The following is a 26084-nucleotide window of genomic DNA, read 5'->3' on the forward strand; positions in this document are numbered from 1 at the left end:
GTCTACCTCCCCATGACTTCCCACTTCAACACTTTGAGTGTCCTTTGTCTCTAAGCACACATTTACAGCTCAGAGAAAGTTATGCTGTTACATCCACTGCTCTCTTTATTCAAATGCCAAGGAAGATGCATCTGGTTTGGTTTTAATGCTCCTGTTAGTGAGAGTTCCTAACGTTCGTGTCTCTAGTGACAGTTGTTCTAGACATTGGAAGGTGTTTGCAATGCTGCATTTACTTAAGGAAATAACTCTTGAGATTTTGAGAAAGCATTGAACATGAAAGTATCCCCTTATGTGTCTCCTAATGTAGCAAGAACTTAAAACTTCAGCACCGCGCTGAAGCCCTTGCCCCTGTTCTGCATTAGGCAATGTCTTTTATCTCGCTTTCACTTGGCCTAACGTTGCTGTCAGGTGAAAACTGCTGAACTTTGGACAACTGCAAAAGCAACTTCAGTGCTGTGGCAACTGTTGTGGGAATTTGCAGGACTGTGTTCAAAAGTTACTGAAAAAAGTCAGATGGTGCCAGTTATCTTCATTAGGACCATTTCCAGAGCCTTACACAACTGAACCGGGTGTGAAAGGAAGAAAGGTCAATTTTATTTGAGCTGCGGTATTCTAGAAATCTACTTTTGTTGGTGGAGCTATTCAAAAGTGCACAGAGCAAATATACTAGATAAGGGGAAATTTGAAGAACTGAGTCTTTCAGAAAACAATAGATACCAGCAAATCCTTCGGTGCAGATGTACCAGCCTGTGGAGAACATGGCAGGAGAAAAGAACCATTTATTGTCATCCTGGTGTTTTAGTTTCAGATAAGCACCAGTTTAAGAATGAGCAGGTGATGTACAGATTTCGCTATGACGATGGAACGTACAAGCCAAGAAGTGAGTTGGAAGACATCATGTCCAAGGTTTGTATTACCATTCTCAGTTGGAACCTTGTGATGTGTCATTGACCTGTTGGACAGCAGATCCCTAGTGCCGTTTGTCTTTGTTGCATGAAGCTGTCCACCCTAAAGCCAGAGCAGACATTCACTCCACACAGAGGAAGCAGAGCTTAGCAATAAATAACAGTACAGTTGTGACTGCACCCAAGGCTGCTCATCACCATCCTAATACACTACCAGAAGGTCTTAAAGGGGAACAGTAACCCATAATACAGCCTGTCTGCTGAAAATCTGGGCATTATGGCTCAGGGAGATAGAGGAGATCAATATTTAAGTGCTGGTCTTGGTAATTGTATGTCAAATGAGTTCTGTTCATCCCATATAGCTTTTAATAAATTGGATTTCTTCTTATGGACATCAGTCCACGGGTTAATTATGAGGAAGGATTAATGGAGAAAATGTTGGAATGGAGGTGATTAGAGATAAAAGAACAGATTTCTTTGGCTTCTGGAGGCAGGGAAGGAAGAAAAGAGCGTTTGACAGAGAAGATAAGGGAACTGTTTTGAAAACCAGTTAATCAATAGATAATTCCAGCTGAGTAGAGACGTCAGTGCCCAGGTTTTGCTCTCTTCAGCTAGCCAGTGTTCCTTTAGAAAAGGAGAAAACTGATAATGCCATGTGTTTTCCTTCTTCAGGGTGTGAGGCTCTACTGCCGACTGCACTGCCTGTATACTCCAGTGGTAAAGTAAGTTCACCTTCACGTTCCCCTTGCATAGGTTACCTGGCTTCGTTAAGAGGACGATGTGTTGCTGTTGAAATCTTTCTTATTGTGCACAGCAATTTTCTGCGTTTTCTCTGCTCTTTTGGTCCCCTGTGTCTCCGCAGCTGCGTTGTGCAGTTGTGCTGCTGCGGGGGCTGCTGGAACCGGGCTGGGGCGCAGCCTTGCGCCCGTCCTGCCCCGCCAGCTCGCCAGAGCCGTTAGCTCGGCGCCTGTTCGGCTGCTCGCTCCGGCGCTGCCTGTGAGTTCAGACGGGTGTGATCAACCAGACTGCTGGCTCAGGGCACACCGTGCGGTGCGATTGTAACTGCTGTGCTGCTGGGGCTGGAGACGATGAGAACAGATGCTAGAAGTGATGTGAGCAGAGTCCAGTGTGGTGTGGGGCTCTTTCATTAGGAGTACCCTAAACCAACAGAAACCGGCCTGAGGTGGAATAAAACATGGAGCTGTAATTTGAAAATAAACCTTGAACATTTTGAGTGGCATCTTGAGAACGTGGACCTGTATAAATGAATGCTGCAGAATCTAGATAATCGACACGTGCTAGTTAACGCTCTTCCCAGGTCCCAGGAGATGCTTTTCAGATGTTGTTGCCTTACTTTGACATCAGGTGAACGTTTCTGGCCTATAATGGAAACTACCTTGAACCACGTGGGATTATATACCCCGCTGGAAACAAGGCGTGCTACTTGGGGGGATATTACGTAAAAAGTAAAACACTTTCAAAACCTTAGATGTAAAGAAGGTTCTGAATACGTCTCTGATCCAGTTTGGGAAGCTGCGGGGTGGGAGAACTCCCTCCACTGCCAGGGCGACGGACAGCACTCCAGGACATGGGCGGCTGGGCTGTGGAGAACACCGCGCTCCCCCGGTGTCCGTGGGGCCGCCAGGCTCTGCCGACGCGGCACCGCTCCCGCACCGCTGCTCGACCGCGCGCTGCACCGCTCCCGGTCCCGGGTCACATCCTGCGATTCGTGCTCTGCTCTCCTTCAAGCGAGACTGAAATGGGGGAGAGGTCAGTGAGCGAATGTTGAAATAGCCGTCCTGACAGGCGTTGGACTGCAGGCGCTGAAAGGCCGGGCCCTGGACCAAGGCCCTGGTGCCAGCTTATTCAGAACTCCGGTTCTGTGTCAGCATCTGTGTGGAAATGTTGGGAGTTGCTTCTCACAACCTGGAAACCCCTACTCACTAGCGCTCAATATTTTAATGCTTTGCTTTATTGTTCTGACATTTCCAAAACATATTTTCTCAAGATAAGAGTGTGAGAGGAAAATCTGCCCAGAAAACTCCCACAGTTGTGTGCTGGGCTGAGCACGTTCCTGGGAGACAAGTCGAGCGGCGTGTGCGCCCCGTGAGGAAAGGTTTGTTCTGAGGACACGGATTGCTGGAGATGTTGACACGGCTGATGTTTTTTCCAGGTTCTTTGTGATTTCTCACACGCTGTGCTCTGCAGACTCACGGGCACTTCTGCTGCACTCAGCTGCAAAAGCCAAAAAGCCAGCCACAGCACCTGCGTATCTGTAGTTGATTAGTAAAAGGAAAACTTGAGTAGGATGAATTGTAGATGGTGGCTTGTGTTTAGATTTTTAGAAAAAAGGAAATATCGCGTGGTGCTAAGAAAAGAGGTTGTTTTGACAGAATGAAGGATGAATTCCCTAGAGCTGCCGCGTGGATCCATCCGGCCTGTGGAGCGGTCACAGTGCCTGGGGAGTTCCCGCGCGCACTCGTGCCAGGGAACCCCGGCTTGGAGCAGAGGGACCGGGGCGAGAGGGGAGCGGGCTCTGCAGCGCCGCCCAGCGCTTGGCCCGTCCGCTGGGACCCTCAACAAGAGGCGGCCAACTAATGCAAATTAGTTGTGGTAATGGCTTTGTGATGTGGAACTAGGAACTGGATCAAGACCACCAAACATTTCACACGGGCCAGTAAACAGCCTTGGAATGGAAAGAGCTTTTCATTCCCCTGTGAGCTGGATTAAATACAGTGACCTGGAGGTGAAAGGTGCTGGAGCCCAATGTCCTGAGCCACATAGCCCTCTTATATTTGTATCAAAATTCCTTAGAAGTATTTTATGAAAGACTCAAAACATCCATTCTCTCCGCGCCTCTGAGAAGAGAAATGGAAGAGAACTGGAAAATGCAGCAAGTTACCATAGGGTTTGTTTTCCCTGTTCTGGCACCAGCGCTGCTCTCTGCGGGGCTGGTGCGAGGTGCTGCGAGCTGGGCTACACGACCCAAATACAGCGCTTGTTTTTGTAATTTACGATGGCTGAAGTTATCTTGTGCCATAAAAGAACACTGTGTGCTCTCTTTGTGTATCACTTTGTGATACTTTGCTAAGGGAAGTAAAATCTGAACAGGCGCAGAGAATCAGGAAAATCTCTCGACAGGGCAGGCTAAAAGGTGCTTGAATCAGAGAGCCTCGAATAAAGGGGGCAGAGGGGGACCCTGCAGGGTCACTGCCTATGGACACATTGATGGGTAATCACTAGAGAAGAGCTATTTCAGTTTATAGATGGGGCTGACGCTCAGTGTGAAGTGGCCGTGAATGGATTTAGGGTGGGAAGCGCAGCGGGTTCCCGCCAGGAGAGCGCGGCGGGCGGGAGCGATGGCGGCGGAGCCGGAACCGGAGCGCGCGGGGCGCAGAGCGGCGCCCGAGGGGCGTCCCGGTGCCTCTGTAGGAATGAGCTCCCCGCAGACGCTTGGAACACATCCACAGAAACCCGCATCCAACGGCCCTGTGCTCATCTGGGACATCTTCCCAATTCAGGTGTCAGGGAAGTTTAGAAACTGGTCCTTTCTCCTAGAGAAAACCGGTATCTGCTTCCTGTTCTTCGTCTTATTTGTTTGTCACTGAGAATCTAATTTTCTTTCAATTTATAATTCTTCTTTCCTCAACTTCATAATAGTAGGTCACAACAGTATATGTAGGTTTAGAGTATGAAAGAAGCGTTTACTTTTTCATCCTGATTTTCCTTGAATCCTCTCTCTTCATCAGAGACCGTGACTACCACCTGAAGACGTACAAGTCAGTAATCCCTGCAAGCAAACTGGTGGATTGGCTTATCGCACAGGTAAGAAAATGGGAAGATGCTGCTGTCTTTGATAAGGAGCTTAATTTTTCAGTCCCATTTCAAAGTCAATAAACCACATTTATCTAGAGAACATTACAACATAATTAAACATATTCCGATTCTTTGAATTCATAATCTCACACTTTCTATTATTGTTCCTTTGATGACAACTTGTTATTTGGCAGCTTATGAAGTTCTTTCTTACCCAGGAGCGGTGAACTGCCTGTTCGCGGGGATCTTTTCTATTCCTTGTGATTTTTGCAAGATGTTAAAAACACTCTTGATCTCATTTGGTCTGGTATAGGTGTGGTACAGTTTCAGAGCTCTACACGGACACCTACACCCGTGTCTTCAGCAGCTGCAGTTGCCCCACATTTACTGTGTAATTACAGAGAAGCGCCTGTAGCTTGAGAAATCAAACATTGAGCTCTGCCGGTCCAAAGCGATCCGACGGGAGAGCGCGCTGTGCTGCTTGCCCGCATGGAGCCAGATGCACGTCCTGGTTTTCTCTTAAATGGTGGGCTGATTCGCAATCCCATTAAGTCCTACACGGCCAAAATGACATGGAGGGAGGACAGTCTGACTGGGGATCCGGCCTCTGACAGCCAGGGGTGTGTTCTCCTTCAGAGATGTTTCCTGCAATTGCATTTGACATCCTCCTGCATTAATAACATTGGTATGATTGAAGGTGGTTCTGTACCGAGTAACTGAATGAGAAGGGAGTAATCAGTTGTTTTCCTGTTAAGAGCATGGAGAAGAGCGAGGATATTAGTGCTGATCTTGTTGTATTATTACATGTGGTTTAACAGGGTCTTCCTCGTGGGGGGAAAAAAAGTCTGCTTTGGCCAAAGAAGAAAGATGTAATGAGGCTAACCCGGCCAATGTAACAGCTAATGACCGGGCTGTAAATGAGGCTAACCTGGCCAATGTAACAGCTAGTGACCGGGCTGTAAATGAGGCTAACCTGGCCAATGTAACAGCTAATGACCGGGCTGTAAATGAGGCTAACCTGGCCAATGTAACAGCTAGTGACCGGGCTGTAAATGAGGCTAACCTGGCCAATGTAACAGCTAATGACCGGGCTGTAAATGAGGCTAACCTGGCCAATGTAACAGCTAATGACCAGGCTGTAAATGAGGCTAACCTGGCCAATGTAACAGCTAATGACCGGGCTGTAAATGAGGCTAACCTGGCCAATGTAACAGCTAGTGATCGGGCTGTAAATGAGGCTAACCTGGCCAATGTAACAGCTGGTGATCGGGCTGTAAATGAGGCTAACCTGGCCAATGTAACAGCTAGTGATCGGGCTGTAAATGAGGCTAACCTGGCCAGTGTAACAGCTAATGACCGGGCTGTAAATGAGGCTAACCTGGCCAGTGTAACAGCTGGTGATCGGGCTGTAAGTGAGGCTAACCTGGCCAGTGTAACAGCTGGTGATCGGGCTGTAGGCAGTAAGTGATTCAGACAGCAAAGTACACCACCAGCTCTTGGTCTGGAGAAGGGAGCCGGGGGCCCTCCTAATAAGAAAGTAGTGTTTTATTTCCTTGACCTTTATAAATATTTGTAAGACTGAACAGAGCAAAAGAGCAAGAACTTTTTTATAGCCAAAGAAGTGGTGTCAGCTGTATTTTCTACGCTGATCCTCCCCACCTGGAAGTCGTTGGCTGTTACACTTGTGACAAGAGATTAAGTTGGGTCCTCAATGAGGTTTAGTCTTTTGTATATTTGAACAGTTGCATTTAGATGTGACGTGTTATTATCCCCTGTGTGTCGGGACTGGACAGGCATTAAGAGCTCTGTTATTAGATGCACCGCACCTTTGCAGCTCTGGAGACATGGGGGGTCTGCAGAGCTGAGCGTCGCTGACTGACATTTCCAGATGAGGTCTGTGCTCATCTTTGTTCTCAGCCTGCTGGCACTGGTAGGAAGATCGGGTTGTAAAATGAAATGGAGAGGATCCAGAATCAGTGAAAGAACGAGCCCCTTCCTTCAGGGATTACCTCTGAATATACATAGGGACCATAACATAATTCACAGATACTTTCCGTCTGAATCCATGGGTGTGGGTCAGATATTTCTGCTTTCAGGCTCTGACTGCTGAACCCACTTCTCTGTCTGACTTTGCAGTTTACATACGCTGGCTTTACTCAGGTTTTTCTCTCTTTGGTTGAATATAGATGAGATCTCTCAGCTTCTCTATGTAAGAATGAGTTTTCTGGTCTATGGCTAATGGGTCCTGAAGTCTTACACTGTGATTGCAAATAAAAACTCTTTACATTGAGGTAATGTTATGTTGCTTTGTGGGTTAAACAACTACTTTCCAGAACCCTGGTCTTTGTCATCCTGGTTCCTGTAGGAGGCAAGAGATGCTATATATAGGAATGAATGGGATTTGGGCAATGGGGTAGCTATTTCAATTTCGTGCTGTTGTGCCCTACAAAGAGAATCCTGCTCATTTCAGGGGAAAGGGGAATAATTTAGCTTAGGAAGTCATCTGAGATGTAATACTTATCTTCCTGTTTCTAGGGAGACTGTCAGACTCGGGAGGAAGCTGTCGCGCTGGGTGTTGGACTCTGCAATAATGGCTTCATGCATCATGGTAACGCATCAATATTACTTCCCACAGCCAATTAATAGAGCTCATACTTCAGTCAGATTAGCTGAGAGTCTGAAAATCCCTTTGCTATAGGCCGTGCCATATACGCTGACATGTACACTATTGCAGGCATCCCAGCAGGTCCTTCTAAAAAGCGTTCTCTGAGCTTACAGAAATGTCTGAGCCTGGTACCTTCCCAAGTGTAACCCCCTGGTAATCGTTATGATGAGCCCTGAAATGATTCCATCTCATTCAGAGCCATCAGACCAATGCACAAGTACATGCTCTTCTGAAATACCAGCAGGAAATGTCAGGTACAAAGGGGAATTGCCTAGTTCTTGCCGCTTGGACAAGCAGCGCCATCCTCAGTGCCGAACCTCTGAAGCTTCCAAATGTGAAGCTGCTGTTAGACGTTGTCCATCCTCAGTGATGCTGCTGAGCTGGGGGAGTGAACGAATCACACCCGTGTCCGTATCCAATGACACATCAAGTCCTAAGAGTAAAACCCAGTTTGTTCAATGAAGCATCCAGTTCTAGTCATAACTAACATTTACTCTCCATATTTTGAACAGTGGTTTTGAGAGCAGATTATTGTAAAATGCTAATAGAGAATTTGTGTAGTGCTTGATAAGAATGGAAGAACAACTGTTTTTCTTTAAAGAACTCGATCTGTTTTGAGCCCATGTAAAATTCCTTACGGAATTTTATAGATCTCATTTCCCTCTCAGTTCCACTTTAGGGTGAAAAGCCGTAGTATGTTTAGCCATCTTAATTTTAAACAGCCATTTTACCCCCCTCTGCTCGTCTTTTAGTTTTACTATGTTCATTTTGACATGAGGAAAGGAGCATGAGGTATTGAGTAGCATCTTTCTTCCAAGAAGATCTTTTGCAATTTATATGCATTCTACACGCCAGGGAGGTCAAACATCATATAATGAGCTGCCATGCACTGAGAAGAAGAGTTTAACCTTAAAACACAATAGTGACTTCAAAACACAGAGCTGAAGAGCTGGCTGGTAGGGATGCATCTGGGCTTTGCTCTGTAAAGGCTCTGGAAATATTTAGGATTTCCTTTAACCTTGTGTTGTTTCTCTCTTTCTCTGTGTAAATGCATGTATGTGTTACACACACATTGTTTCCAGTCCTGGAGAAAAGTGAATTTAAGGACGAATCCTTGTATTTCCGCTTTTATGCTGATGAGGAGATGGAAGGCACCAGTTCCAAGAGCAAACAGTTACGTAATGACTTCAAGCTCGTGGAAAATATCCTGGGAAAGAGTCTTCTGGTAAGAAATACATTCATACAAACCTTCTTGTTTCCGTGGAACTGGTACTGCTGCATGCTAGAGAAGAATGAGAAGGAAAGTTACGACAGGGTAGAAATAAACTGGGGAATTGCACCTGTAGCTTGATTTTCCTTCCCTGCATGAACGCTGATTCTTGAGCTACGTTGCTGTAGAGCTCCCGCTTCCGTAGCTGTGCCGGTCCCGGCGGGGCGCAGCACGCGGCTTGCTCGGGAGCACGGCGCCCGCTGCGCTCCGCCTGCGGCTCTCCCCGCGCTGGGTGTCACAGGTAGAGATTAACAGCATTCGGGGCACCGCTGTTCTTCTTCCCGCTCTGCCCCCTCCTCCTCTCTGACAAAATTCCACCTTCGCCCTCTGGTTTTGATTAAATATGCTTATTTCTGATATGGTCTCAGTTTTTAACGTGGTTGTCTTTCAAGATTAAACAGCTGCTGCCTGGCGTTGGAAAAACTGATTGGATTTTGGGGGCACAGAGATTATTCTTGTAGATGACAAGTTGGTTAATTGCTTTAGACTCCTCAGGGATGGATGGTGTTCAGCTGCGGAATTGCAGGATGTTACCGCTGTGTAACACAGAACGAGTCATGGCCTTCTCCAGCTATAAACTGAACCGTCCCTTCAAAAGTGAAATGAGAATTGGATGGGAGAGCTATCCTAGAGATTGTTTTAACGCATTATATGATTCCTGCAGAAAGGATGATTCTGGTTTTTGACAAATCTAGTGAAGAATGAAGGGCTAGAAGTTAAAATCAAATGCAGTTTCTGATAGAAGAGTTGATTAACCATTGGGACAAACTCAGGATGGGAACCGATTTCTCACTTCTTAAAGCCTGCAGAGCGTGACGGGGTAACTCCGGGAATTCTGCTTGAGCAGAGGAAGGGCTCAGTGCAGAAATTCCTAGATGAAGTGTTGTGGGTTATGTTATGCAGGAGATCAGAGCCAGTGACCTGGTGGTCCCTTCCAGCCTTACGAGCTCCAAGTCTGTGTCAGTCGTGGCTTGCGGTGAAAAGCCCAATTTCTCATCTCCATCCTTCAGCTTTTCAGCTGACTCCGTATTTATGAGACATTACCTTGTGCTCTTGTTAAGATTTTACCAGAAGAGGACGACTATGGATTTGACATAGAGGAAAAGAACAAAGCAATTGTGGTGAAGTCAGTTCGACGAGGGTCTTCTGCAGAGGTAAGACCTGACCTTCATACGAATTTTGGGTTTGGTACCTAAGAATATTTCAATGCTTTGAAAAGGTACAAAACGATCCTTTTAATGGTCTGTTTCATTGTAAAGGCAGCTCATAGAAGACTGGGTATCTTCTCCAGTCCTTGTGGCCATAAGCTGTTCCTGGGTGAGGTGGCGGGTGCGCAGGCGCCGGGCAGCAGCAGCGTGTGTGGTGGCAATGCCTCGGGTTCCTTGGCTCACACCTGAGGGAGGAGGGGAAGGGAAGGTGGTTTGGGACAGCAAATATGTCCAATGAGAAACAGGTTTCTTTGGGTGAAAATTGTATTTTTACATTTGTATTTTTTCCTTAAAAAGCATGCACACGTTGCTCTGGTGAGCCCTGGTATTTTTTAAGAGCTCTACACAATATAGTTGCTTTTTTTCTTTGATGGCCCAAATGTCATAGGATCTGAGTATTTCATAATCGTTTGTTGAATATTTCATAATCATTTGTTTATCCGTTTAAAACCCCGCATTGCATAACACAACGTGATCCTCCCTTTGCTGAAACAAGGCACAGAAAGACTGGAAGTCTATTTGTTAAAAGGTATTCAGGTGCTTTTAGCACCTCTGAAGATAAGAAAGGACTGAATGACCTGTCTGGGGTTTTACAGTAAATCGTGGCAGCACACAGCGCTTCTCATGACCAGTCCAGGACAGGCGTTGCAGAACTTTCATGCCCACGTTCATTTGTTGGTCGCTGCCTTAGGGCGCAGGTGGGTCCTGGGTGCCTTGCCCCATGCAAACAGGTGGGTCCTGGGTGCCTTGCCCCCTGCAAACAGCTGAAGTAGGCAAACTGATTTTGGCAAGTTGAGAATGTCAAATGGAAGGAATTTTGAACCAAGGTTTAATATTAAAATTAAATTATTTCGGTATTCCCGGTTCTCGTTTGTTTTGTGGTCACCAGAGAAACCAGTCTGTGCTCTGCCTCATACTCTAAATAACACGGGTTGGCCAAAGGTGTTATTGATCCAGACCTCTGCTGCGAAGTGCTGCCTGGCAGAGGAAGCTCCCGCCCGCCCTTCGGCTGGTGCCCGGGGAGCGTCCAGCACGGCTGTTGTGTTTTAAGGCAACAGGAGAGCACAATTTTCTGATAAATCTTTCTCTTGATCTTCCAAGACAAACCATCTGTGACCATGAGCCTGTCTTTGCAACCTGATCTAAAACACTGCTCCAGAAGCAGCTCACCCTGCACCTCTGAACCAGGGGACTCAGCTCATTCTGGGAAGACCTGAGCTCCAACTGTAGTGGATTCCATTACATTCTTGGGCTTTTTTAATTGCTTTGTGATACCAGAGAGATACCCAGCATGTGGTTCTGTGTGGCTCAGCAGCCGTAGGCCACTTGGAGACCCTGTGCCTGCTGTCACACGCTTTGGGGACAAAGATGAAGACATCCAGCTTTCTTTCACAGTGCCTGGGACCTCGTTGCATTCATTAGGACTGTCAGACTTTAGGCCAGATTAAGATTCCACGTTGACCAGTTGAGTGGGCACAAGTCTGTTAGCTGTGTGGATGTATTCCATAGCTCGCTGTGTGAGTTCGGGCTGTCATCTCTTTTCCCACCGGTGACGAGGTATAAATTGTTTTTCACAGCTGGTAGTTGAAGACTGTTCTTGGCTCCTTGTGCCTGAGCTGTGGGAGGTCACGTCTGTCTCTCACTGGTATCACAGCCGGTCTGTTACAGTCCTGTAGTTGTTAGTCCACCCTCCTTTTTTTATAGTCTCCTCTTTTAATAGTTCCCTGTTAAAAAAACTTAGCAGAAAAGTACAAAGAGATATCTGTGCAAAGTAAGACGTATCTGTGGAGTGGCGCGTTTACACGGATACTGGTGAAACGTGTGTTTTCTGTAAATGCAGACAACTTTAAGGGTGAGTAACGGAAGATTGGATGAACCAGCACTGTCTGTACAGTGTTCCATATGACAGCAGTCCTGGGAATGTCTGTAAGTGGCGAACAGTTGGAGCCTGAGCTTTCAGAGATGCTGCCGATCATGCAGTTTCCCGTGGCGTTTGTCTCGTTTGCAGATGGCCGGGCTGCAGACGGGGAGAAAAATCTACTCCATCAATGAGGACTTAATATTCCTACGGCCCTTCTCCGAAGTGGAAACCATCTTAAGCCAGTCCTTCAGCTCAAGAAGGCCGCTTAGGCTTCTGGTGGCCACCAAATCAAAAGAGTAAGTGGCAGGATGGGCAGATAGTGAAGATTATCTAGAAATGTCAATTACTAAATATTTTTCTACAGCTTGTAGTGAAAACACTTTGCTGCGCAGAGGCTGTTGGATGGAAGAACAAAGGACATAAATGAAAGAGACCAGAGTCACGGGGTGGTTTTAGTGGTGAGCTATGTGCTGCTAGGACAGGTTAGGATGTATGCTCTTTATATGGCCGTTAACTCTTGGCTTCCTTGGGCAGAAACAAAACCGAATCACAAGGATTGTCGTTCTGTCTCGGGAGTGAAGCTTCTCAGGGAAAGCAGTTGCCACTCCATAAGGGCTGGCTTGGTTTGGGATGACTCTCGTGGTGTCAGCCCTCATGGGTTTTCAGTCCACGATTGTGTGTTGTGATGAGGCTTGGCCCTGTGAATGTCGTATCAGATTCTGTGATCCCAGAATTTGCCATAGAACTGAATGTATCAGTGAGCACTTGATGCTGAATTGACCAGGATGTCTTGTCCAGTTTGTTCTGTTTTTAATGGAAAAGATCCTGAGCTGGTGTGACTGAACAGAGCTGCACTGCAGTCTGCCTGGAAATGGAAGTGAATAGAAATACCATTAACAGTTTTACTTGTGTTACTCACTTAAATATGTAATATGTTTGTAAGTGCCAAATTTTAATTAACAAAGAGAATCTCCAGTTGCTTTGAAGAATGAAGATGGAGTGGATGATTTCTTCAAGTCTGTTGAGTTGTTATTTATCTGTAAATCATGCGGGTGCTTTCTTTAACGCAAAACGTGGTTGTGAATGGCGGGGAAAGACACTGTTAGAACTGCCCAGAACTCTGACAGCCCAACTTAAAATACTTTGTCTTCTCCTTGATTTGCCTGCAGGATTGTTAAAATCCCAGACTGTCCTGAAGCACTCTGCTTTCAGATACGGGGAGCAGCACCACCATATGTTCATGCTGTAGGAAGAGGTAAGCAGAGAGGCTGTGGTACAGTTGAGCTTGGAGTACAGCTAAATACACGTACATGTGCATATGAGACAGATCCATGGTTCATTGTCACACTTCTAAACGAGTTCTGACAACTGGCTTTAATGGCCATAATGACTAGGAACCCCTGTTGCATATGGAATAAAACCATATGAATTTTAAATGACGATGTCTTAAAAAAGTGCATCACTATAACTGTAGATTTCTGAGAGATGGATTTGGGTCTGAGTCTTGGAATAAACCACTGAAGCTGGTTATGGCACTCTAGTTCGAAGTACATCATGGTCTTTTTCTTAGACCCTGGTAAATTGTGTAACACTCAAGTGTTCTGTATCTCTCAAGTGCAATAAGCTGAAACCAACACAACTGTTTACATTTAAGCAATGTCTCAGCTAATGTGATCATGAGGCTACAAGAGCCATATAAGAATCCCAGGTGACTTCCCACAGGAATTTCAGTTTCTGCCGTGGATGCATTTAGATCTAGGAGGTCTCTGCTTTTCCCAGCACTACTGCCAGCATGAAGGACAGATGCACGGTATTTGCCTTACACAACAAAGCTCTCAGAATAAGTGCTCAGTAGCAAAAGCACAACAGCATTCAGTTTGCTCTTTTTCTTACCCTTAAGCAGAAACCCTTCGCCGCGTTCCCGCTGTCTCGCGGTGCCGCGCTCCTCCTGTGGCACTGCTCTGCTGTTTTGCAGGTTCGGCGGCCGCGGCTGTGGGTCTTCACCCGGGACAGTGTGTTCTGAAGGTCAACGGGAATAATGCAACACATGCAAACTACGTGGAGGTTCTGGAGCACTTCACAGCCTACAGGACCAGACAACAGGAAGCACTGGTATGAACACAGACCTCAAAGGAGGTGCATCAATTCCTGCCCTTCTCCTGTGCTTGTATGCTCACTGTTCACAAAAACAAACATATCTGCCAAGGTCCTCGTGTAACTGCGGGAGCTGATTACAGTTGCCTGTAGTGGCAAAACATCGAGTATACTATGTGTGCCACTTCCTACACTGCATACAGTACTAAATATTATTAACTATTGCTAAAACTGGAATATCATCCAGATGCTTATCTAGATTTTCTATTTTCTGAAGTTCAGGGGAAATCTGGGGGAATGTTGGTATTTCAGCCAACTTAGAAGATATAAACTTGACAGCTAGATTCACCTTTGTAGTCCAAACACATAGAGATTGGGCATTTTTGCTGAGGCCTATATCTCCCGAAAGGGCTTGTACCAGTGGGTGTACAGAACACACGAAGATGCAGAAGAGGACAGGGTTCAGCAAGCAGCACCCGGCGCCTGTGTGAACGGCAGCCACCCCGGCCCCGGCACAGACCGCTCCGCCCTGGACGGAAGCGCAGCGTTGGATCCCCTTCAAAACAGCCAACAGGAGTCAGGTAAAGATCCTCTTGGGGAATGAAACACAGGGACAATTCTGGGGCTCCACGAAGGAAAACTGTGGTAGAAATATCAAGTGCAAGTGTTATCGTAGAATAGCTTTTGTCTTAGTAAAGCTTTGTAAAGTAAAGCTTCTGCCGGGGTCTGTGTGTCTGAACATGGAACAGAACTGAATGTAGTGTGCTGTGCACAGATGTGTGCGTGCACACGGGGAAGAATCAGTGGGATGGGAGCATGTGCGTTGTCTAAACCTCTGTCACTGTCTCCAGTAGTGGCCAAAAGCAAATGTCTCCCTCAGAACACCCTCCCAGCCTCTAGCGGCGTGTTGTTCAGAGACTCCTTGAGCCAAAGCTTGTGCCTTTGCATTTCATAATACCCCTGGGCAGGTTTCCCTTCCCTGTGACCACCTGTGTTCATGCGTGCTGCCAGACACCCCTAACGACTTATTTTGGTTCCAGCCCAGACCCCACAGCCCATCAACTCTCCACTGGTGGCTGGTGAAGAAACACCTCTCGTGAGCCTGACTGTGGATAACACCCACCTGGAGCACGGCGTGGTGTACGAGTACGTCAGCAGCACGGGAATCAAATCCTTTGTCCTGGAGAAAATTGTAGAACCAAAAGGTTGCTTCAGTCTCACTGCAAAGGTACCAGAAAACCTACCTGGCCAGCTTCATTCCTAAACAGAGCAGGGAAGCCATCGTGCAGGCGTTTCTCTGGTGGCTTGACATGGCTCTTCAGATGAGGCAGCATGTGGTCTTCTCAGCCTTGCTTGGAGTTTTCTACATTAGAATGCAACAAGTTGTAATAGCTCGTGTGGTATGAGCAGGTCAGCAAACGCTTCCAGGGCTGCAGCTCTTGAGGCGGAGGGTGGAGAGCCCTCAGCTGTGGAACTATTGCTGTATCTGTCTGGTAACATACTCTTGCTGATACTCAAGAATTTGCTTGACCGTGGAAGAAAATCAAGCATCTTTTTGCCATCTGGTAGGCTGGATGGGTCGCTAAAGGAATCGAGCAGAACGGCTGCTGTTGGAAAGCAGCACTGCACTTAGTGTGTTGGGCGTCTGTGACAGCAGTGAGCTGATGGTAACTGTTCCTGCCACGTTACTGCTGTGTCCCGTGAAAGCAGCCGGCGCAGGTAACTCCAGCGGAGCACAGTGGAGATTTTGATCCACTTCATTTATTCTAAACATTTTTGAGGAATGTTTTATGACTCGGGGGATTAGACACAATAGTAGTTCTCAGGCGGTAATCCAGGCACCTCGTTCTGAAGGCAGCTTTATTCAGCCATGACAACGTGGGGGCTTTGCCTCTTATTCAGTGGAAGAAAACTGTATTTTCCCTCACTGTCAAGTCTCACATCATTGACATTGTGTCTTTTGTTTAGATTTTAGAGGCCTTTGCTGCAGAGGACAATCACTTTGTAAGGAATTGCAAAAGACTCATATCCCTGAGCAGTGCTGTGGCCACCATGCCCCAGTATGAGTTCCGGCAGATCTGTGACACTAAGCTGGAAAGCATTAGCAGAAGGCTCGCAAACTACCAAGAGGTACAGCACTACTCGTTATTGGTAAAGTCTCAAGACAATACTTAATTGTGATAACTGGGTCTTAGTATTCTTGATTAACGAGTCCAAACTGCTTTAGAGGGAGGTGTCCTCGAGGCGTGAGAACAGCTCTGCAAGTCTCTGACATTGCAAGTTTTGAGAAGAAAGGACCTTATCTGTAAATCACTCCTTTCAGTTTGTCAGAGCTGTGGCTTATAACATAATTGCAGGTTCATTTCCACCATATTATTGAATAAATATGACAACAGAATGATCAGTGTGTGATTTAACATGAACGTAAGTGTAGTGTGTCATAGTGTGAACAAACTATGTGCTTTTTTGCACCATTACCTGAGCTGTGTGAAAAGAGAGTCCTAGAACATATAGCCGATTGCTTTCAGTTGTTGTTTCATGAGGTTTTTTAACATGTTATTCCCGATTGTGTGATCCAGCTGCAGCAGAAGTTATATGATTGTGGAATAGGAGGCAGGAAGAGAAAAGCATTGTCTATATTGCCTCATCGTTTTTGCAAATGAAGCAGCACGTGCTTGCTTTATTTCTCCCAGTTTGCAGACGAGTTGAGAACGAAGGTGAGCCCGGCGTTCAAACAAGCCCTCATGGAACCGCACCCCCTCGGCAGCATGGACTTCTGCCCCACCAACTGCCACGTTAACCTCATGGAGGTGTCGTACCCCAAAAACACTACCTCGGCAGGGAGGTCCTTCAGCATCCGCATTGGGCGGAAGCCCTCTATCATTGGTCTTGATCCAGAGCAAGGTGATCGTTAACTTTCAAATTGTACCAATTTTATCCGCATTAAAAGTTGTCTTTCTGCTGCTCAGCAAGGTCAAAATAAGTTCCAAAGAAAGTCTTGCCAGTACCCTTTTTTCCTCATTTTTTTTAGTAAAAATGCCAACCTCTTCGTGCTGTACAATAGTCGTGCCTTCAGCATAAAGAGACTCCAGGTCGAAGGTTTTTAGCAGCTAAATAGTGTGGTTGTCTCATGATAATTAAGTGTCCTGGGGAGCTGTTTGCTCTGATAGAGCTGACTTACCGACTAAAAGAACATAGAGAAGGGCCAATAGTGCTGTGAGGAGAGGTGTATTCAGGGGAAACGTGAGTCAATCAGACTGTAGTGCTGTGAGGAGAGGTGTATTCAGGGGAAACGTGAGTCAATCAGACTGTAGTGCTGTGAGGAGAGGTGTATTCGGGGGAAACGTGAGTCAATCAGACTGTAGTGCTGTGAGGAGAGGTGTATTCGGGGGAAACGTGAGTCAATCAGACTGTAGTGCTGTGAGGAGAGGTGTATTCAGGGGAAACGTGAGTCAATCAGACTGTAGTGCTGTGAGGAGAGGTGTATTCAGGGGAAACGTGAGTCAATCAGACTGTAGTGCTGTTTCCTTTTGTCATGACTAAATAAACGTCGTGCATTGGAGCTGAAAGTCTCTAGTCTGTCAAGGGGATTTTTTTTCTTCTCCTTTTTTCTTTTTTTTTAAAGAATGATTGTTGTCATAGAATGTAATTATATAAAATAATTCTGTGAAATTTTGATTTTTCCTATTAAAATTCCACCTATGCCAAACGACTATTATTGGGATGGAGTGGGGAAAGTCATGAAAGCTGCACTAACTAGACCTTTCAATCTGTAGTAGGTACCTTAAATCCAGTCTCGTACACTCAGCACTGCATCACCACTATGGCTGCGCCGTCCTGGAGGTGCCTGAGCGCCCAGGATGGGGATCTGGATGGCAGCTTCGGCCAGCAGAACGGAGGAACCGTTCAGGAGGAAAGAGGGCTCAGTTTTCTGCTGAAACAGGAAGATCGGGAGATACAGGACTCATACTTGCACCTTTTTAACAAACTTGACGTCGCAGTGAAGGAAATGAAGCAATATGTCATTCAGATAAATAAGTGAGTAGAGACCCCTGTGTGCCCTGCAGAGAGCAGCTCAGATAGGGTGCGGGCGTTAAGCTCAGAAAGCGCCGCGCCGGTCAGCCCCGTCTGCCGTGCTCACTGCTGCGTGTGTCAGACCTCCTCGTGCAGATCCACCTGTGTATATATTACTGTCCTTCACTCCTAAAAGTCCACCTGAATTCAACAGCCACTGTTTTGCTCACTATATATTCCAATATAAGAACCTGTTTGGCGCCAACACCAGTTTTGGAATTCCATATAAACAGAGTCTATATGAGATTTTTGAGATTTTTGTCTATCATAAGGCAGACTAAGCCACACTTGTGATTTCAGGCAGCTTTCCCTATGGCACCTCTGCTTTCCCTTCTTCCCTTCCCTTCTCCTGGCAGTACCGATGGAGGGCTTGAGCGGTGTGTCTGTCCCGTGCAGACGTGGCAGGGCTTTGGCAGCGCGATCTGGGGGGGACGAGGCCGTAACTGCCTGAGCTGCTCAGAGCCGCTTCCAGGAATCCCGGTAGCAAAGAGGAACAGCCCATTGTGCACCAGGGTTCCCCCCACGGGAGAGCGTGCACAGCCTTGGTCCGACGGCTTTGGAAGGGGGGCAGCGCTGGGCAGAGCCAGCGGCTGAGACGCTGCCCCGGAGCTGAAACCCAGCGCCTGGGTGGAGAAACTGAGGACTTGGGTGAATTTAAACCCACCATGGTTACAGTGATTCAGCAGAACCCTATGGGGCAGGGTACCTATGGAAAGAGGACCTTTGGTGAACCGAGATTCATGGATTTCAATGATCCCTGTTCAGAGCTCGCCATTTTACGTAGCTGTAATCTATGTAAAATACTGACAAGTTTGGTTTCGATTTCATATCCCCAAATTGCAGCCTTAGTTCTTGTGTGCCATTTGCGAGACTCCCCCGCAGCCCCTGACAGCTCTGCATTCCTCTGTTGCAGACTGTTGTCCACCATAACGGAACCCACGGCGGGCGCTGCCTGCGAGCCCCCGTCCGCCGAGGAGGCGGCGGCGCCTTCGCTGGGCGCAGAGGAGGGCGACCCCGACAAGGCGGAGCACGGCGGGATCAAGAAGGTCTGCTTCAAGGTTTCGGAGGAGGACCAGGAAGACTCTGGACACGACACAATGAGTTTCAGAGACTCCTACAGGTTAGTCTGCAGATGGTGCCAGGTTTACCTTGCCCAGTACAACGTTTCAAAACTCAGGTGTGGATTCAGCAAGCAGGAGGGCCTTGTGTGGATTTTTTAATCCAAAGCCACACAATTGTCATGTGAACTCTTGCTAAAATTATGTTTTTCCAAAGGAACATCCAGGAATTAAACATCTAACTCCCTTAGTCCCCTGAAAGAACTACTTTTTCTGACTTTCATTATTTGAAATAACATTATTTCCAATCAATTAGTCTGTATTCGCTTAGTAAGGTATTCACTAGCTATAGTTATTTCATTACATTTATTACAATGGAAACACACAGCAAAAAACCTTGTGTAATAACAATGCCAAGATACCAACACTTCTAAAAAAATGGAATAAGATTAAATAAATAGGTCTAGTGTGACTTTTCTGTTGATATATTGTATAAGTGGAAACTACGGAAGCTCAGCAGAGTTTGCAAAGCGCTTGGTCTTGAACAGCCGCTGCTCTAAGGGGATGTTTCCCTTCCATTCCGCAGGCAACTTTCCCAAAAGTCTAAGACACTGAGACACAGAAATGGACAGCGAGATTTTTAGTTTAATGGGCTTTGGAAACCACAAATGCAAATGTTTAGTCAGGTGTCTCAGAATCTTGGGCTTGGGACATGACTGATCGCTTCTTCTCCAGAATATTTGCTACCAAAGGCAGTTTCCCACATGCCAAAGCTGTTTCTTGGGAGGAAACATTTGGAAATTCAGCCTCTGAAGAATCAGAACAAGTAGCAGTCATGTCTAACCATGTCTGACCATTGCAGTTTTACATCCGTAATAGGCCATTTTCACATTTGTAACAAGGCCGTAACACTTTGCCCGTGCGACGCAGCAAAGACACTCCAGAGCGAGTTGGGAGGACCAGAGTGACCTGGGCGAGTGACGCGTCTTTGCAGCTTGCACGCTCCCGGCCTGGTCTTCACTCGCTGTTGGGTCTGTACTAGTAAGGTCGAGATGCGCTGCATTCGTGTCGGCCTGCGGAGGTGACAGAATGGGACCCGTTTCCATTGGGGGGTCTCTGGAGCCCCCACGGTCCAAGCCCTCGCTCGGGACAGGCCCGACAGGCTCTTGTCCAGCTCAGTACCGATTGTCTCCAAGGAGAGCAGCGTGGAGTCAGTGAAGAAACGAAACCAGCGCTCGCCGTGCCGAGATCTGCGGCAGCTGTTTATTGCGTTACATTTAAATCTGCACCTGTGCCCCGAAGCTTTTTTATTGAAATGTGCTGCATTTCTGTAATTGTTAATAGAATCCCATTTATGAACACTGTTTAGTTCAAATGGTTTCTATAATTGAGGCTAATCTATTCTGGGTAACAAAGTGACATCAAAAACAGTCTCTGTGGGTCTGTCACTTTCTTGACAATTTTACACATAAATGTAAGATGAGAAGATTATTCTGTCTTATCTTTATTAGACAGAGACAGAGAATTAAGCATATATTACAGAGAATAGTTTCTCAAGGGATAATAAAATGTATTTTGATGGTTTTTGATCTGAAAAACTACTGAGGACCTACAGAAATAAGCGTGTTACAGATAAGAAAATATCTTGTTTGCATTAGCCATGCTTCTTTCTCTGGGATCATGTGGACATGTAAGTCAAATTCGATTAGGGTTCATACTGCAGAGTAGTTGCCATAGGTATTCATCTTCAGAAAAGACGTCTGTCTTTGGTAACGGGTCTCACGAAGGGAGGCGAGCACCCTGCTTACGCGTCTCTCAGCTGCGCTTGTGTTTCTCTCTTCTTTTCTCTCAGTTTAAAATAAAAACAGAGGGAGAGATAATATGAAGAATTTTGTAGGCTTTGTTTTGGGCTTGTACCATTAAAAACATGGTGACACGACTGAGATCCGTAGCCTTTTTGGTTACTTGTATTAAGCTACGGTTACTGTACAGTGAACTTCAAACAGAGGAGGTTGGCGCCACCGTTTCCCACGTGTGCATGTGCCCGTGTTGCTATGAAGCCAACCGCGACTCCTCTGCTTCCTGAGGTAGTTTAGGACCTGCGGTGCCTGACGCTCTGACGTTGCAGATTCCTTACGTCTCCTCTCCCGTCTCCAGTATCCGTGCTGGTGGAGCTGGGTGCTGGTGTATCCTGAGAGCTGGTAACAAATGCCTAGTGGAGATTCAGTCTCATAGATCTTTGTTGTTTCTCCCCTATCGATGCTCATGGAGCATGTTTAATGATGCTATCCAGGTGATGTCTCTGGTGGGAAGTCCATTTTCATTATTTATAGGATGCAGGTAATATATTAAGCACTGAGTGGTCACTACAAATGAAGATGACGTCCTGTTACAGTGCCAGCCCCAGAGGCCTTGCCTAATGGTCGTTCTGCATGCCATTAGCTTTTCTTTTGTATATGCAGAACAGAATTAGTTCTGGGGACTGCACTGTTAACCAAATCAGAATGGTAGTGTATCGGACTGTGTAAGAACAGCATGTTTTCAGTCACCTTCCTTGCTTTTCTCTCTAGTGAATGCAACAGTAACCGGGACTCAGTGTTATCGTACACCAGCGTACGGAGTAACAGCTCGTACCTGGGCAGTGACGAGATGGGCTCAGGTGAGTACGTGCGTAGGTTCGATGCCTATTTCTCGTACCAGGCCCCTCAGTGGAGCTGATAAGTCTTTGGTGATTAGAAGCACTTGCATGTTCAAGTTGCAAAGGTAGCTTCTTCAAAACTGATCACAAGAACGTAAAGATAGAGGTTTGTTCTTTTTCTCCTGAACCGCAGTGAATTTGGAATACAGAGAAGGTATTAGGCAGGATAAGCTCCTTTAGTTATTTGAGATTTGCATTATATGAAAAATCATGAGTGTTTTGATCTGTGAATTAGAGATAAAGCAGCGATCACTCATCACCCCCAGCGGTGTGAAATGTGCTCGTGTCCTTGTGGCCGCGTCACTGATGACGCTGGTAAGACAGCTAAAAGCTTTTCTTCTTTCCTTAGGAGATGAGCTTCCCAATGACATGAGGATTCCTTTAGACAAACAAGACAAACTTCATGGCTGTCTGGAACACCTTTTTAACCAGGTATGTAAAGCATCACCATTACACTGAATTGCTTGTTCTTTATCCATGTCAGTACAACACATTGGAAGTATCGGATTGTTTAATGAAATTGTATTTTGAGGGAAGGCAAACTATCGAGGTTTTGGGGTACAGTGTAAGCAAGTGTATTGCAGGAAGGCTTGAGGAATCGATTTTGTCAACGTTCACGTTGGCTTCTGTGATTTAAGCGAGGTTGACCTGCCTTATCTCAGGCGTTAGACTGGGGAGAAAAAGCTCTCATGAAAAAAGGAAAATACGGACAAAATTCTAATACCTTGCGTGATCTAAATGGATCACACTTACAGATCTCAGGAGAGTCCTCACAAGTTGAGCCAACGGATGTCTTATAGATGGACAGCACCACAGAATGATTTTGTATCATCTTTTCTCTCATCAGCACATAGATCATCATTGTGCAAAATGCTGTATTCAGTGTGAGGCTCGTGAGGCCAGTTCATGGTTAGAAAGTCTTAATGCTATTTGTCAAAGAGAAATCATTCCAAAATACAAATAGTGTAATGGCGTTTGCATTTTCCTGCAAGAGTTCTGTTCAGATTTTCTTCTGCAGGTCTTGCACTCATTAAAAACCTTCCAATTGTAGGTTGATGCAATCAATGCACTTCTCAAAGGACCAGTAATAACTAAGGCCTTCGAGGAAACCAAGCACTTTCCAATGGACCACAGTTTGCAAGGTAAAGAAAAAGGCTGATTGTATTTAACAATGTGATTTGCTAGGACTCCTGAGCTTGACACAAACGCGAATTCGCTATATGGCACACAGAGTTACTCAACTATGCAGCCTACCCAGTCAGATATTAATGTCAGGTACTGTGTCTCACCATCAAAATTTTGCATCCTTAAAAGGTCATTTTCACATGAATTCCTTTGGAAAGACACAGAAGGCTTTTCTGTTACGTGCTGCTGAATCCTCACAGCTCTGTCACAGTCTCCAAATGTGCCCTTCGATGTGAGCACAGATCTGATGTGAGCGCAGGTCCGGATCTCAAGGACACAGGGTAGGGCTGGGCGGCGCTCCAGTGAGCGCTCTGATGAGCTGGAGGGGCGCTGACCCCTCTAGATCTGACGCAGCAAAAGGTTCTGCCCGAGTTTGCTTAATGACTTATTCTGCTTTTCTTCGTGTGGATAATTGCCAGAGTAAACTCATCCTCATATGACACATATTTTGAAAACCAGTTCCCATATAGAGCAAGCAAATGATACCGTATTTTCTTTTTCCTCAGGGAGCATGATGAGACTTTGTTCTTTATGGTTTTGGGGCCCAGGATGTGGTTTCTTGTCCCACTGAAATACACAGGACTTTATTTTCTGAACATTTGCTCCATTTCCTTTCCCACTTGAACTCGGAGATGTTTCCCATCGTTCCTGCTGTACTCAGGTGCCGCAGTCGGTCCTGTCCCCGCTCAACCCGGGACAGGCTCTGTTTTGAGTTCCAGCGGCAAACTTGAGAACGGGGCTTTTTCTGCCTTTTTTCCCCGCCGTGACTCCAGAAATAACTCCTGTGAGGTTACCTGAACTCATCTCTGCAAACGTTCCCGTTTATGTAGAATATCTGTTAGCCTTTCCATGCACTGTTTGAGTGAAGAAATAACAGACACCCTGTGTTCACTTCCTTTATGTTATTTTGCTTAACCCGTCTCATTAGTTACACTGCAGAGTCTCCTAGTGGAGTTGTCTGAGCCCCGCTGGTCCCTCTGAGGAGCAGACGGGCCCGCGGCCGGTCGGCCGGAGCGGGTCTGGGCTGTGGGTCCGGCAGCCACGGCGCAGCGCGGCAGCCACGCGTGTCCGCGGCACGCCGCCCCGTTTCTGGTCACCAGCGCTTGTTTGGCTCAGTTTCTCTGTGTTTCTCTGTCTGCTTATGCATTTTATCGCCAACAACGGGGTATTTGGCTTAGCTACACAGCTAAGTCGTGGAGAATAAATCTTCTACTCTGTAATTAAATAATTAGCTTCCACCAGGTGAAAGCAAGCAGAATATTTCATAATATCTCATCAGTATTATGGGGTGTGACAGCTGCGGCCAAAACGCTGATGTGATTCCGCACAGGCAGAGTCCGGACCTGCGACAGAGCTGCCCGTGTTGCTGCAGGCAGAGGAGCCGGGGGCTGCGTGCTGCTGTGCGAGCGCCTCTGCTGCGCCTGCCCCCGCGCACACAGCCTCCCCCTCCGAAACAATGCCAGGAGGCTGCTGAGAACAACACCAGAGACTGGCTGCTGAAAACAATGCCAGGAGACAGACGGCTGAAAACAATGCCAGGAGGCTGCTGAGTGTGACGTTATGGGAACTGCCTTTTTCCTTCTCTGTTAGATCTGTTAAGAACGCTTCATTCACAGCTGCTGCCATTGATACTGTGTCTGCTCTCATCTGTGTACACGCTGGATCTCATAAGCCGCTCTCAGCTATGTAGCATTTCCTTAATCGCTAACAAAGTCTGTTTTTTCTAGAATTTAAGCAGAAGGAAGAAACCACAGTGAGGTGCCGGAATAATATTCAAGCCAGCATTCAAGAAGATCCGTGGAACCTTCCACTGCGCATCAAGAACCTTGTTGAAATCATACAGAAACACGTGGAAGGTCTGTAAATTCAGAGTTTGTTATTGGGTTCGGGGAGAAAAGATCTCAATCTAATCAGGTCTAGCAGTTCGTTTTATCATTTTATCATTTAATCTCAATTTGTACAAAGGCTGCACTGGGCTCTAGAGAAGAACAGGTAAAACAGGTTATTGGTTGAAGAATCCTGGTGCTATATGGTAAAATCTCACCTGTGCAGCCATTCCAAAGAACCTTTTTCCCTTGTTTTATGTCATCAGCCAATTCAGACAGAATTATATCAGATTGATCTATTTCCTTGTGCTTTTTTTAACCCTTTTGGAAAATGAAGAGCGATAGGCTTGGTATGTTCCAGAATGAAATGAATGTTAATCAGATACTACAACATCCTAAACCATTGCAGTCTGGTCGAACTGGAACAGGAGCAGAATCTGATGTTACAGAAATCACCTCCTTAGGGATTCATCTGCTTGTGCAATTTGTTTAGAACAGTTTATGGTAGTTAACAGAGCACTTAGCCTGTACAATTGTTTTATTTACACCTTGTTTCTGTTTCAGTCATTAAAATGTCTGTGCGAACAAGGGCTGCCAGAGTAAATAGAAATGGCCGCGCAGGGGGCAGGGATGGTGGGGAATGAGAAAACTTAACCAAATGCACTCAGCTCTCCCTTGGGATCGTGTTAACGAGGACATTGCTTTTCTTCACTGTTCTAGATGGGAAGAATCAGCTGCTTTTGGCCTTGTTAAAATGCACAGGTAAGAAGTTTTGATTTGTTGCAGAACAAGATCGTATGTACAAAGTCCCTGGCACTTAGCTATGTGTGTGCATACATTAGAATGCTGGTCCGTGAGTCTGTCCAGACCAGCCAGTGATGTCAGTCCTGTGTCCATAAAGGCTGTTTTCAGTGAAGCAGATATAATGACTCGTAAGTCCCTACCTGTGCCCCATCTCCAGCAGCATTTCCATGAACATCCTCTGGAAAGAACGGAGGAGCAGATGGCACTAACTGGCTCTGGTGGCTTCATGGCACCGGGCTCCTTTGCCGCGGGGCCGGTCCCAGCGCCCCGAGCAGCACGGCGGGACTGGCTGCCCCGCGGGGCCTGGGGCGCGTGTCGCTCTGTTGTGTTCAGTGCTTACAGACATAGTCCAGGTCTTCAGAGCCTCTGGGTGATGTCTTCAGTTCTTTCCCTGGGGACGGTGCGGCGGCGATGAGAGGCCGCCGTGCCTGCTGGACGAGTTCAGGGGGCTGGGAAGTAGCTCTTCACTTATTCATGTGCCTGCAATCCCCTTAAGTGTGACAAGGTTGATGTGACCAGCGTGTGGCCGCCTGGCAGGCGGGCTGGAAGCAAAGTTAACACAGGGGAAATTCTCCCAGGAAACATAAACCAATTGGTACCGTATGGGCAGGCCCGGTTAA

At 46.6% G+C, this 26084-nt stretch overlaps 1 protein-coding gene across 1 annotated transcript in view; it reads left to right on the plus strand.

Moving 5' to 3' along the window:
* Positions 1 to 26084, plus strand: part of PREX1 (phosphatidylinositol-3,4,5-trisphosphate dependent Rac exchange factor 1) — a gene marked incomplete at both ends in the record, with an annotated part of 113193 nt that overhangs the window by 80704 nt on the left and 6405 nt on the right. Inside the window, 20 exons of the mRNA XM_080354510.1 lie at positions 803 to 906; positions 1578 to 1627; positions 4655 to 4730; positions 7257 to 7329; positions 8469 to 8611; positions 9718 to 9810; positions 11873 to 12021; positions 12895 to 12980; positions 13701 to 13837; positions 14229 to 14400; positions 14860 to 15047; positions 15788 to 15949; positions 16513 to 16723; positions 17596 to 17857; positions 18807 to 19013; positions 21522 to 21610; positions 21999 to 22081; positions 22701 to 22791; positions 24562 to 24690; positions 25381 to 25422. Of these exons, the coding sequence (XP_080210636.1) occupies positions 803 to 906; positions 1578 to 1627; positions 4655 to 4730; positions 7257 to 7329; positions 8469 to 8611; positions 9718 to 9810; positions 11873 to 12021; positions 12895 to 12980; positions 13701 to 13837; positions 14229 to 14400; positions 14860 to 15047; positions 15788 to 15949; positions 16513 to 16723; positions 17596 to 17857; positions 18807 to 19013; positions 21522 to 21610; positions 21999 to 22081; positions 22701 to 22791; positions 24562 to 24690; positions 25381 to 25422 (2547 nt within the window). The remainder of the gene's footprint in view (positions 1 to 802; positions 907 to 1577; positions 1628 to 4654; positions 4731 to 7256; positions 7330 to 8468; positions 8612 to 9717; positions 9811 to 11872; positions 12022 to 12894; positions 12981 to 13700; positions 13838 to 14228; positions 14401 to 14859; positions 15048 to 15787; positions 15950 to 16512; positions 16724 to 17595; positions 17858 to 18806; positions 19014 to 21521; positions 21611 to 21998; positions 22082 to 22700; positions 22792 to 24561; positions 24691 to 25380; positions 25423 to 26084) is intronic.

Source organism: Nesoenas mayeri (assembly GCF_963082525.1).
Source record: "Nesoenas mayeri genome assembly, chromosome: 16".
NCBI classification, from domain to species: domain Eukaryota; kingdom Metazoa; phylum Chordata; class Aves; order Columbiformes; family Columbidae; genus Nesoenas; species Nesoenas mayeri.